General features: G+C 49.8%; 1 protein-coding gene across 1 annotated transcript in view; it reads left to right on the top strand.

Moving 5' to 3' along the window:
- Nucleotides 1–13,059, top strand: part of LOC104026064 (glutamate receptor ionotropic, kainate 3) — a 121,458-nt gene that overhangs the window by 99,781 nt on the left and 8,618 nt on the right. The window contains exons 11-13 of the mRNA XM_075722048.1: nt 3,890–4,113; nt 9,458–9,576; nt 12,256–12,473. Of these exons, the coding sequence (XP_075578163.1) occupies nt 3,890–4,113; nt 9,458–9,576; nt 12,256–12,473 (561 nt within the window). The remainder of the gene's footprint in view (nt 1–3,889; nt 4,114–9,457; nt 9,577–12,255; nt 12,474–13,059) is intronic.

Here is a 13,059-nt window from a genome sequence, read left to right as displayed (position 1 = left end):
CAAAGCAGGGAGGGGAGGGAGATGGGACCCGAAGCAGGGCGGTGGGAGCAGAAGAGCAGGAAAACGCTGCAGCCCCAGCGCTGGCGGTGGTGGTGGCAAAAGAGACCGAGGGATGAAAGTGTCAACGCTGCCAGACAGACACCTGAGTAACAATTAAATAAGTAAAATATGCACTATTTACCTGTCTCTCAGGCAACACGCACGTAATTAGTTTATGTAAATACCTAACTCAGATTGGCAAAATAAGCACAGAGGCAGCTTATTTTCTTGAATAATTATTTATCTTGGTGCTTATGCTGTCTGTGGGCTTTGCCGTGACTGGCCGTCACGTGCGGCTTTCCTCCGGCGGAGGTCGGATGCCGCAGGATTTCCACAGTGACCACGGCTGTGCAGGAGCTGTTCTGACCCGTAGGCCACATTCCTATGATAACTGAGAACTTGAAGATAAGACCTAGCATTTTCTGATAAAAGCCCAATATCTCTCAGAGAATCCAATCCTCCATCCACTGAATGCCCAGTGCACTCGCATCAGTTCCACCCAAGTGAAAATGCTGTAACGCTGGGTGAATAAGGAGATCCAAACCCTTCAAGGTGTGTTAGAGAAATGTCTGCATTCGGTGTGTAGCTGCCTTTGGAAAATTCATCTTTTTGGCCTCATTTCAGCAGAACACTTAAGAACATACATAAGACTTGGAAGGCGTGCAAGCTCCAGTAAAACAGAAGCGTGTGCTTAAGTGGTTTTGCTGGATAAGGGCCTTTAAGCCACTGGCACTTGATGTAATTCCTCATTTTTAATAAAACCCATCTTACTGTGCAACAGCATAAAAGTTGGGGCTGAGGGAAGGAAGCAGTCAGGGCCTGATAATTGACTTCCCGGTTTGTAATGTCAGAGCACGACAAATGAAAGCTTCGCCCTTGGTGGGTTTTGATTTAGATCCTCTCAGTCAGCAAACCCTTAATTAGAGGCCACCTTCAGAAAAATCTGCATTGATGAAAAGGATATCGAAGTGCAGCCCCGTACTGCCTTTAACAGCTCAGGACACCGCACCAGACTGGGCTCCCTAATGCATGCTCCCTTCTGCCTGTGTGCGACATTTACTGCCAAGGACACGGGGCTGTGATCAAATCACAGGAGCTGCTGAAATGACACAGTAAAATTTTATTTCTGCACTAAAAGCATTTTGATCCTTGGGCATCCATGCAGATTTCTCTCTCTTCATTTTCTGTGGTAAAGCATAAACTCCTAGCTGTTACTTAGCTTGCTACACCATTTTGACAAATTTGGCTCAGGATCTTTCAGACAGGCCGTTGCTAGCGAGCACAGACCACAGAACTGCTCATTTGTTTCCTCCTTCAGAAAAATCCATAGCCAAATCCTTCAAGATCTCCTTTGGTTTTCCCCGTTGAGTCAGGACACGCACGCAGGAGCGACGCAGGAGCCGTAACGCTGCGTTTCTTTTGCCATTTCTGCCTTGCGACTTTGGAGACTGATAAGCCAAAATTCCCAAGTGCGCTGTAACGTGGGGAGAGCAGCCGAGCTACAAAGCTGCCGGGCATCCTCTGCCAGGACGGCGCCCAGGATGCAGAGCCGGCTCCCGAGACGCAGACCCTCCCCGTCTCGAGCTGGGCAGCCAGCATTGCCTGGCCGCTTCTGAAAGCCGCTGTCCTTCAGTTTTCATCAATGTCACCGCAGCCAGCCACAGCTGGCACAAAGGCGCTCGTTGGGAACATATTGTTTCCATTTTCTCAAAGTTTTGACAAATGCCAGTGATTGAAACGGACACATTCTGTACCAAGCTGATTTTAAAATGTATTTCCATTTGGAAAGTGACAAGGAGAGGGAACCAACCAGAGCTTGGCTAAAGAACCATGCTAAAAAAAAAAATACATATTTTTACCCTTGTTAGAGAATTCCTGAAACCGTTCTGTTCAGGACCTCTACAGCTATGTTCTTTGGCGAGCAGACCCTTTCATACACACACATACATATGTATGTAACGGATAAAAGCTCGCGTAGAAACTCCTCTTGTAGAAAAAGACACAGATTCCTGTATTTAAAAATATTCCGCTGACTTTCGTCACGGATTTGCAAGGTCAAACAAGATCATTAGTCTGACCTTCCTCCACAACACAGGCCAGAGATCTTCACCAATTTCCACAGTGAACCCATAGTTTCTGTTAGAGAAAAGCATGTTCTAGCAAGACAGCTAATATTGATTTAAAGTTTGCAAGTAATGACAAATCCACTATATCTCTAGGTAATTATCACTCATGGTTAATTTAGAATTTTAATTTTCAGAACCAGATGTTAAATAAATCTTGTACGGGTATGCTAGGCACCTGGCACGGGGGGAAGGCACTGCTCAACTTCAGAAACGTAATTTATGTGCCTGCATTTCCTCTGAAGTCGATACCAAAAGAGCGATTTGCAAACCCAAGCAAGGCAGCTGACATTGAGGTAGCCTTGGACGCATTTACTGAAGATTTTTAAGAACCTGAATGAATGTTTAGTGAGAGGAAATGAACGCAGCTCTTAAGCAACAGAAAGAGGTTGTACGTGGTCACTCGCTGAATCTAGCACAGAAATGATGAAATAACAGGAATAATAGAAGGAAACACAATTCATACAGGAAGTCAGGATGAATACTATCCTCAGCTTAAATTCCTCGTGCAGCTCAGACAGTTCCAGCACAATGAGCTGTGAAGTCCACCATTAATGAGCAGAAGCATCTCCCCGGTGGGGCTTGCAGCCTTACGCACGGAAGAAAGCCCCCACGGGAACCGCGTGAGGTTTTGCTCACTCCCACCAGCCAGGCACGCTTGTGAGCATTCCCAAACAGCGGTGCCCTATGCCACAGCTTCCTTAGAATGAGCCTTTCAAGTCGTATCATGAAGTCGACTGAGGGGAAAGAAATTGAGCCTTTTCCCTCACGCCACTACAATATTACTTCATGCAACTTCATTCTGGAGTGGCCTCCCCCTGCGACTTTCTCCTCTCGCAGCAACATTAAAAGGAAGGCCAACAAAAACAAATCATCTCTGCAAACGGTGGGATTTGCACAGAGCAAACGCTCTGTTGCAAAGAGTTCTGCGGCAAGAAGCAAGCACAGCGAGGATCGCAGGTGTTTTATACCATTTTAAGATATAATTGTTCTGACCATCTTGGAAGAGCCTATCAAAATGCGCTCACTGCACCTGGGCTAAAGCGGTGGAGGCCGGAACATCTCTCTGTTGTCTGCGCTGTATTTCAGTAGCTAACATCAGCCAAAAATCTAGACAATGAAAGTCATAAAGTATAACTAGCAAACAGTAGACCGCATTTCGCTCTCCAGCTCGCTAATCTAAATCCAGAACAACTCTCATAAAGGTGGTAAACACATGCACACCACCACGTCCAGAATCTCGCCCAGCATGTTTTGGAGACCCTGCATCGATGTTGATGGAGTTTTGTGTAGGTGATGAGAAGTATTCGTAACAACCGGGCCACATTAGATCGGTTCCACGTTCCACCTGTCCTACCTCAGGCTCGTGCTATCGCACACAGACCGGTCCTTGGTGCCCCACCTGGAAGGCTTTGGAGCAGAGCTCACAGAAAGCTGCCCCGACACCGCTCGTGTGCCCGGCAGCGCAGCTGCGTGACAGCTTTGTGTTCGCCCGTACAGCCAGGCTGCGGGTCTGACGGGGAGCAGCTACGCGGCGCCCGCGCTGCCCAGGCGCAGGGGGCACAGGGCAGGCTCACCCCCGTGCAAAGGGAGGGGGGACCCCAGGGCTGTGCTTTGGGGGTTTTCTGGCCCCACACTGCAGTGTGACTGCTGCGGGTGTGTCTAAGGGGATGGAAACGCCTCGGTTTCTAACGCCTTCTTCCGCTCTCGCTCTGTGTTGCACGCAGAAAGCTGACCTGGCCGTTGCTCCTCTCACCATCACCCACGTTCGGGAGAAAGCGATAGACTTCTCCAAGCCCTTTATGACGCTGGGGGTCAGCATCTTGTACCGGAAGCCCAACGGGACCAACCCCAGCGTGTTCTCCTTCCTCAACCCCCTGTCTCCTGACATTTGGATGTACATCCTCCTCGCCTACCTGGGGGTCAGCTGCGTGCTGTTTGTCATAGCCAGGTAAGGGGACGCCGGTGCCACCGTGCCACCAGGCGCCCTGCCCACGCTCAGATCCGTTTTGCTGCCCGGTGTGTCGGTGGAATCCAACCACCCAGCAGGAGCCGCAGCATTAAACCCGTGTCATTAATGAAATTACTTTTGGTCCATTACCCAAAGGCAGGCTGGTCTCTTGCCGCGGGGACGCTCACGACTGCCAGGCTCCCGTGCTCTGTTCCCTTTTGGACCGGTATCTCAGAGTGGTTGTAGAGGTGATACAAACCCTGTGGTGAAAATTAAAGATGAGCTATCCACAGGGGAAATTTGTTTCCTTCTTCGCTAGCTCCAGCTTGTATTACATCTTTTGTACTGCTTTACCATACTGAATGTGCCTGTGTTTGTTTGCTTTATTAACATAAACCTGTAAGCCTCTTTTGCTGTATCAGGGCAGGCAGTTCCACAGATTTAGCAGACTTCCAGTACAAAAGAATTTTAAAATGCACTTTCTTTTATCATTTTAGAAATTTTGTTGCCTTTCCATTTCATTAGCACCTCCCTGGTATAATGAAGGGTGATTTTCCTGTTCTGTACCGTTCACGGTTCATGCTCCTGTTAGGTCGCTTCTCACCCACCTTCTCCAGGGAGAAGCCCAGCCTCTCCGCGGTGTCCTGGACACAAAGCTCCCGTGGTCCCGCACCATTTTCAGCTCCTGTCTCTGAACCCTCCACCAGCAAAGCTCCCACAAACCCTTCCCTATATCAAAAGAATGGAGAACCCGTTGCTACGGATCAGACAGTGTCTGTTTACAAAATTAATATGCATCTAATTAGCATGTTTAAAACCTCTATATTTAAAAGCAGCAGAATTTGCATACATTTGCATGTGTTATTAATTTCACAGAGTCTTTGATGAGCTGCACCGTCCAGGGCTGCACTCAGTACATGATTCTACCTTTTCAAACCAAAACAAAGCACTTGCCTCCCTCCTGCCGGACGGCCGCCCTCCCCGGCCCCACACAGCCCTCGCTGGATGCTTAAATGTTTTGCACGGCCGGAGAAGCTTCCTAAGCACGACCTGCAGTTAGCCACTCATCTCTCGTTTCATCCAGTTCCAGCTATGCCAGGGGTGCCTTCAGAAACCTCCCTGCTGACCCCACACCTCGGACCGGGGCTCTGTGCAGACCCTCTCCCTCCAAGGGCTGCTGTGCTGTTTTCCTCCGAGCATCCTTCAGAAAACAGCTTCCATCTGATCCACTGACATCAATCAGACAGTCACAGATTAAATACAAAACTGCAGCAACCAGAATCCATTAACCCTCATGTTACAACAAATCTGCAATTTTCAACATCCCTCAGGTCCACAGAGGCATTTAAAGATGATTTCCTGAGTTTACTATGTAATATCCTAATTACACATAACAGCAGTTGTCAGAGCAAACTCGGCTTAGCAGCCAGTATTAACGCCGCAAACCATCTGGGACGGCGAAGCAGCTACATCGCCTGATCCCTCCTCTGCGGAGGGGCAGAGCCGCAGAGGTTGCGCTTCACTCTTAGAGGACACAGGCAGCCTTCTACGGCCCAGATTTTAACTGCAGCCGTTCTCCTCCCTAGCCTTTGCAATGCCCCTCTCTCGCACGCAGACACACCGGGTTTCCAGGTTTTCCCGAGGTCCCGCAGAGCCGTCTGAGCGCGGGTGGCTCTGCAGGCTGCTTGCACAGCGCCCGCTGGGAGCACGGGCCGGGGCTCTCCTCGCACTGCAGTACAGACATACGGACAGCAGCTCGTACCACCAACCAACCAGAGCATTCAGCAAGCCGGCGGCGCAAGGCACAGAAACGGTAGTGCTTGCTGTTTCTGCGCCGTGAGAGGCCGAGAGTTGCGCTGCCATTAACACGCTGTTCCACCCTCCCGCCAGCTCTGCCCCGCAGCCCCCGCGGCCGGAGGCACTGCTGGGCGAGGGGCCGGGGGCCACACAAAATGCCCGACAGTCCGGCAAAACCCTGCTGCCGGCTTTGTCCTGCCCCGGCCGAAGCCCCTGGGAAGGCTGCCGGGGACGCCGGCGGGGCAGGATGAGGCCCTCAGCGGTTTTGCTTTGTGTCAGAGGGGAACCAGACGCTCTCGGCAGGAAAGGATAGGCATCTGGGAAAATGAACTCGAGATAATTACGAAAAGGAAAAATATTGTGATGACTGATCGAACTCCTTCGCTTTATGTCTCTGTTAGCCATGCAGAACACAGCTAGATGGGCTCTGCTGCCGTAACATCTTTGGCTCCGATGCCATAAAGTATTAGACTGCTTGTGCAACTCAGAATGACAATTCAAATACAATCTTACATTTATGAGTTTATTTTTCCCGACTCATATAGTGGCCAAATCCAGCCCAAATTGTCCAAATCCCACCTTCAAAGCACGTTAAATGTGCAAATTGTATCTGCGCATGAAATTCATTGCGCTAAATACTGAGGAAAGGTTGAATGAAATGCTAGGGCAGGCCCCGATGCGAAAACACCTTAGAAGCCACGTTTTACAGACAGGAAAATCTCGATGCTCTGTTCCGAGAGCCGTGGGGCTGCCCAGCCTCGGGCACTCAGGGCAACCCGTCCTGCACTCGCTGCCCAGAGAGGTGGGGGCCTGGGCTGACCCAGACCCCCGAGCGCCCGAACACACGGCAGCCGCAGTCGGGATCCGAGTGTCTGTTTTGACGCCCCGCCGGTGACTGCCCTGGCACGAGGGACGCCGGAGGCTCCGAACCGCTTGCTGTGCTGGGCTTTGTGGCTGGCGCTGAGGGATGGAAACCTGAAGACCATGGCTGTTCTCTGCTTTTGATCTGAAATACCTGAAATGAGCCTCATAATCTCTCTACATCATAGCAGTTATGATGTAATACAACAGTTTTTCCCTATCAGGCTATTTTTTGGCCGAAATGGAACCTATAAAATACTGCAATTACAGTTTCTTCTTCACATGTTTTGCTCCTGACATGTCTGTCTTCCTGTTCTTTTAAAGAACACCAAGTATCCGGTGTAATTAAGGCTCTGCAGGAACGATCTTTTAACACAGAGATGAAGAGCAAGAGATTTCACGAGGAAAATATTTACTGCATTCAGAAGTAATGGAAGCAATATCTGCTTTTGACCCCAGCAAGGCCTCTAAAATTCAATTCTCAGGAGAAAACCACAGTCAAAATAGCAAAGCCTTATTTCAAAGACATGAGTCTCCTGAACTAGGCACCAGAGTCCTCTGCTGATGCTATAATCATAGGTCAATGCCACTTAAAACCAACTTAGGGACTATTTAGAGGCAGGCAAAGGATGCATTTGATCCATCTCCCCTTTTAATCAGTCTTTCGTAGTTACTGATGGAGCCTCTGCTCCTAACCAGCCCAGCCCCTGAAGAGCCATAAACACCAGCAATTTATACGGCTTCCTGGGGGTAATTTGTCTGGTGGCTCTGGTGCGAGGCTGCAGGCGGGCGTGCAGCTGGCTGAGCTGAACTGCCACCCGTCCTCAGACTCGTACAGCCTTCAAATTACAGCTAATCACCTTTGGGTGCAGAACGGGGCGGCTGGGTTTAATATTCATCTTAATTGCAGCAAGGACTGGCATCATCCAGAAGAAATTTCTCTGGAGATGCAATTTAGACTCAAAAGTATTTCGTGTTAGATCTTTAAACCTTCTTTGAAATGCTCCCGTTTCCCTGCCAAAAAGGCCAAGATGAGACAAGAAAATAATCACAGTTTTTGATGAAATATTTCTCAGGCCCCGTTCTGCACCTGAGGAAGAGGGAAGCCAGCCCATGGTGAATCCTGAGCAGCCCCCATTCATTACGGCTCAGCCGTACGGGTCAAGGAGCTCTGCTCGCTTCTGCCTTCATCACCCCTCTGCTTCCGCTAATGGTCCCACTTGCTTTTCAAGCACTGAAGACTCTGTCGCTGCTTTGCAGTTCTCTGAATATTTCTCTGTAATTTGAGCAGCACCAGTAGGTTTTCACTCAGAAACCTTGAAGTTCTTCAGTGTGTCATCTTGTCAGGTTCATTTGATCTTACCAATTCCCTTTCCGTTTCATATTCTTTCATTGGCAGCCCAAGAAAGTTTTCATCTATTTCTTGAACTCTGGCTTTATTTGACAGAAAGGGCTTAAGCACCAGCCTTTATACACCTCTGGCATAAATTTACAGCAAGTTTAAAGGAATAGACAGCATGTAAAACCAGGTGTGAATTCTTGTTTTCCTTTCCGATTTTCTCTTATTTAAAAAAGCAGAGGGAGGTGGGCAGTACGAACGGCGCAGCCATTAGCCGGAGGAACGAGCAGGATTGTCAGGTGCAGCCTGGGCGAGGCCTCTGCACCCTGCAAACCCAGAGGGGCAACGGTCCCCGCTGCAGAAAGGCAAGAGGAAAGGGGGGTGAAAAGGAAAGGTCATTACCCTGTACCTTGAATGTGGAAAATGGCAGCAAAAAGTGGGGCAGATGCACCTAGAACAACCTGTTCTAAAACCGCAAGTCCTGCGTGTTGCACCTACTCCATCCCCTGTGACGGGGTCTCCCCTGCGGACACCCTCCTCTGCCTCGCCGGGTTCGCGTGCCCAGGGACCGCGGCTCCGTGTTCGTGGAATGTCCCCGCGTGTCGGGCTCTGGGGGAGTCTCACGGCGCGGCTGCGCGGAGCAGAGCCGGGGGTGGCTGTTTGCTTGGGGAGTTTGTGTGCCGAGGGGCACCTGGCAGAGAGCTGCGGCTCTTTTCTCCAAATACATCCAACTGTCTGAAATTAAGCAACAAGACATCTCCTTGGGTAGCAGCGCGTCTGGCAGAGAATTACAGGGAGAAATATCTCCTAATACAAACTGTGGGCTGGGCTTTGAGAAAGGGCTGTTGTGAAGCTACAGGGATTTTGGAAGGAAGCGGAGATGATAATTAATGCCTGGTTCAAAAGCAATTATACCAATTATGTTTTTAATTTAATCTCAGCAAAATTTGGGACTCTTAGAAAATGTAAATAAACAGCTCTAAAAATATTAGCATCTCTCCTGTTGAGCATCCTCCCCAGATCCTGGCTAAAAGAGCTACGTTCACGGCAGCGCTTCCTACCAATCCTAGGCAGCATTTGCAGAGAGATGATCACAGAAAATTCCCTCAGTTTTGCGCAAGAACTACAGAGCTGTCCGTGGAAATATGCCCCCACAGGGAATAAGTGTTCTCCCACCATTCTTGGCTGAATTTGTCTTTTTCTTTAATAAGCCGCACAACCGAAGGAATCGGCAGGCCCTGCACAGCAGCACGGAATGTATTAAGACTCTTTTTTTTCCTGTTCCTTTAGGGTCTTGTCATGCCACATCCTGCCTAACGAGTTCTCGCTTTCCATGTGCCGCCACAGGTTCAGCCCGTACGAGTGGTACGATGCTCATCCCTGCAACCCAGGATCGGACATCGTGGAGAATAACTTCACCCTCTTGAACAGCTTCTGGTTTGGGATGGGAGCGCTGATGCAGCAAGGTACAGCGGCACCTCCGCGCCCATGCACCCTCCCGCCGCTCCTCCAGCGCAGGCCTTTTGTCACCGCTTTTCACATTTAAAATTTAGTTTGCTTGCGACAGGAACAAGATAAAACATCTGAGCAGGCACAGAAGCGCTCGTCAGCACCGGCTCCCGGCTCCCCGCTGGAAGGCGGCGAGGTGCGGGAGAGGGGAGGCAGCTCTCCCCAGCACCTCCTGGCACCCGCTCGGCGCCCGCTGCTCCCGACGGAGACGCGCATCCGGCACCGCAGCGCCGAAGGCAGCCGCTCCCTGGGGAGCTGCGTGTGCGGCCGGCGGCCTCTGGCTGGGGCCAAGGCCAGCAAAGGGCTAATGGGACAATAACCTCATCGGGGGAACCGGCTGTGATCTGCAGTTCAGCAGCTCTTGGCGGCTGCGCTTGTTGTTACTCACTCACTTTGAACTTCATCCCCACGCGGACACGCGCTGAGCCGTGCCGGTTCGCCTGCACAGCGGGGATGGAGAAACAGCGCGGCACATGTGCCAGGGCCGAGCCCTGTCTGCGGCACCAGGGAAAAGGTCCAAGGCTTTTATGCCAAGAAAGCCATCCAGGCTGGAGCTTTTCAGTCTTTTTTTTTTTTTTTTTGACACCTGCTTCGATTTGTGCTTTCCGCCTTCTGCGGGTCAAAGCCCCCATCCCAACAGCTCGCCCCGCAGCTCCGGCAACAGACTCATGGCTCGCCCCGCGAGCTGCAGCTAGCTGCCGGCACGCACGTGCCGCTGCGTAACAATAATTACTATTAATGAAGCATGCACGCTCTGGCAGGTGTCAGAAGGAGCCATCTGGAAGCACGCAGCCGGATGATGGAGCGGTGGCGCGTTCGCAGGTGTCCTGCTGCTGGTGCGCACAGCGGAGCACCCACCCTCCGTGCCCCGAGGAGGAACGCTGCCTTCGTCTCCCTCAGCTGTTTAATTCATCAAACTCAACAGCATCCCACAGATTCTGTAAACTCCTACTTCTGTTAATTCAAGCAATTTGCTTAATTTCAGGATCTCTGTCCTGGCTTGCTCTGTTTTAAATCAACTTTTACAGAAGACGGGGCATCTTGCCCTCTGGCCTGTCTCCGTTTTTACCTCATGCGGTCACTGCACGTCGTGAAAGCCCGAAGCTCCCTCCAGCACAGGGCAAAGGCTGCTGGGTCGGAGGGCGGCGAGGAGCAGCTCCGGGCAGCTCTGCCTGGCAGCCACTGCCTGCGAGACTGAACGTCTTCGGTGGTCCGGTGTAAGACGCCACAATGACAGGGACCTTAGAAATGGGATACGGACGGGATTACATGTAGATGGAATAGAACAAATGGAATATATATAGATGGAATGAACAGAGTAAGTCTGTTAGGAAGACAGCAGAGGGGGAGCTTGTGAGCAGCTCTGAATAAGGAACCAAATTCAGCTGTGATCTAATTGCAGAAAATCCAGGAATAGAAATAAGTAGAAAATGTCAAACATTTGTCACACTTTAATTTACCGTGTACCATCAGCAGTTCTACCCAGAGAGCAGAAGAGCCACAGCACCAGCTCGGTGGCGTGCACAGTGCTAGTGCTCCGCGCCGCCGCCGCTGCAGCGCGTCAGAGATTCCTCCCAGATCTCGCTGCCCTGACGGACAGGGGCAGTTCCCAGCAAGAGGGTTTAGCAGGATGAATCATCCTCTTATCAGATGCTGAGAAATGAAGAGAGCTGTGTTCTTTTTAACTCTATTCTGCATCTAAGAAGAAAAATATTTCAAAGCTAGACTGATGTCACGGCGTCCAATGCATCAAAGGGCAAGAGATGGAATGGGAAAGAAGCAGGATCTTGAGCAGAGCCAAAGCAGCCCTCGATACCCAGGGCTCCTCCGCTTCCTGGTGCCTCCTTGCTGCACTCAGGAGAAAAGCTACACTCCACACTATGCTTTGATGCCACACTGCTTAAAATTGCTTTGCAAAGCCCAATCTTTGTGGCAAATTCCAGGTTGGATATATCCTCTGAACGCAGTTGCTTGAAACGCAAAGCTCTTTCCTAGTTTTAAAAGGTGTCTTGGGCGATTACAAAAATAGCACAGCCCATTTAGTCCTTCATGTCTGCTCAGTAAAAGTCATTCCAGACCTGTTACACCTTTTATGCTGTAATATCTCCTGCCTCCCTACTTCCAACCAGTATTCAAAGTACTGGACCCTGATAGCTCCTTTCTCTTGCTGTTTGATTTTTTTTTTTTTTTTTTTAAACCTTGTGTATTTGAACATACTCCCTAGAGTGAGTCCTTTGAAAAGTAATCCATATAAAACCAAAGCACTTTTTAAATGGCAGAACAAAACACCATAAAAGTTCATAAATGGCTTGCTATTTAAATCTCATAAAAGCAGCCTAGTTAATTACTTCAGTTTGAACGTTTCCTTTAAATTGTGCACTGTACCCAAGGTCAGCAATAAAGGGAGAGGGGTTTTCTGCACATGATACAAAAACCCCACTGATTTCCTTGCATGCAAGATGTCTGGATAATTTGCCTCAAAACCAGTTGGCTTTAATTGCATAGCTAGCGCAGTTTTGACAGTGAAACCTAATCCTTTTTATATGTGTATGTATATAATATACGTATGTATATATAAAACGGGTTCTCTCTCTGTTTCCTCTTTCCTCCTTCTCCTTCCCCATCCCGCACTCCAGGCTCTGAGCTGATGCCCAAAGCACTGTCTACACGGATCATTGGTGGCATATGGTGGTTCTTCACCCTAATTATCATCTCGTCCTACACGGCCAACCTTGCTGCCTTCCTGACGGTGGAGAGGATGGAATCCCCCATCGACTCAGCAGATGACTTGGCAAAGCAGACAAAAATAGAGTATGGAGCAGTGAAGGATGGAGCTACTATGACCTTCTTCAAGGTGAGACCAGGCAAAGGCTTTCTACCATCCAGGCAGAGATGCAACGCTCTCAGGCCAACAGCAGTGAGAACAAAGAACCAAAGACACAAAGCTTCCTAAGCTGCCACTGCTTCTCCTTATAAGCCGGTTGTTTCCATCTCGCACCTCGCCAAGACTCTGACCCCGTCAGTTTAGCTTACCGAGATGCACATCACGGCTAATCTCCCCTCTTCCCATTGCTAACTGAAGTCACGATTACAAAATTATATTGATTCGACAGCTTCAAAGACTGTACCAAATATTAGCTCAGACACCCTAAAACGAAGCATATATTAGGCACAATAGGATGGGTGCACCTTAGATTAAAGCCCTACAGAAAAACCTTGCACTCCCTTACGCATCTTCCCTATGTCCACATCTCGCCCGCTGCAGCTCCTTCCTCGCCCCTGCACTCACAGCCCCAGAGCCCTTGAGGCTGACCCGGCCAGCCTGCCGGGGCTAGAGGACAACAAATGAAACCTAAAGCTGCACAGATGTGCCCTCCCTCACCAGTATTTTTTACAGCTGAAATATCTTTCTTGTCCTTCATGTATCCACATTAATGTAG

This window comes from Pelecanus crispus, chromosome 16 (genome assembly GCF_030463565.1).
Source record: "Pelecanus crispus isolate bPelCri1 chromosome 16, bPelCri1.pri, whole genome shotgun sequence".
Lineage (NCBI taxonomy): Eukaryota > Metazoa > Chordata > Aves > Pelecaniformes > Pelecanidae > Pelecanus > Pelecanus crispus.
Note: the sequence above shows the minus strand (reverse complement) of the source record. Positions and strands in the feature narration are given on the sequence as shown.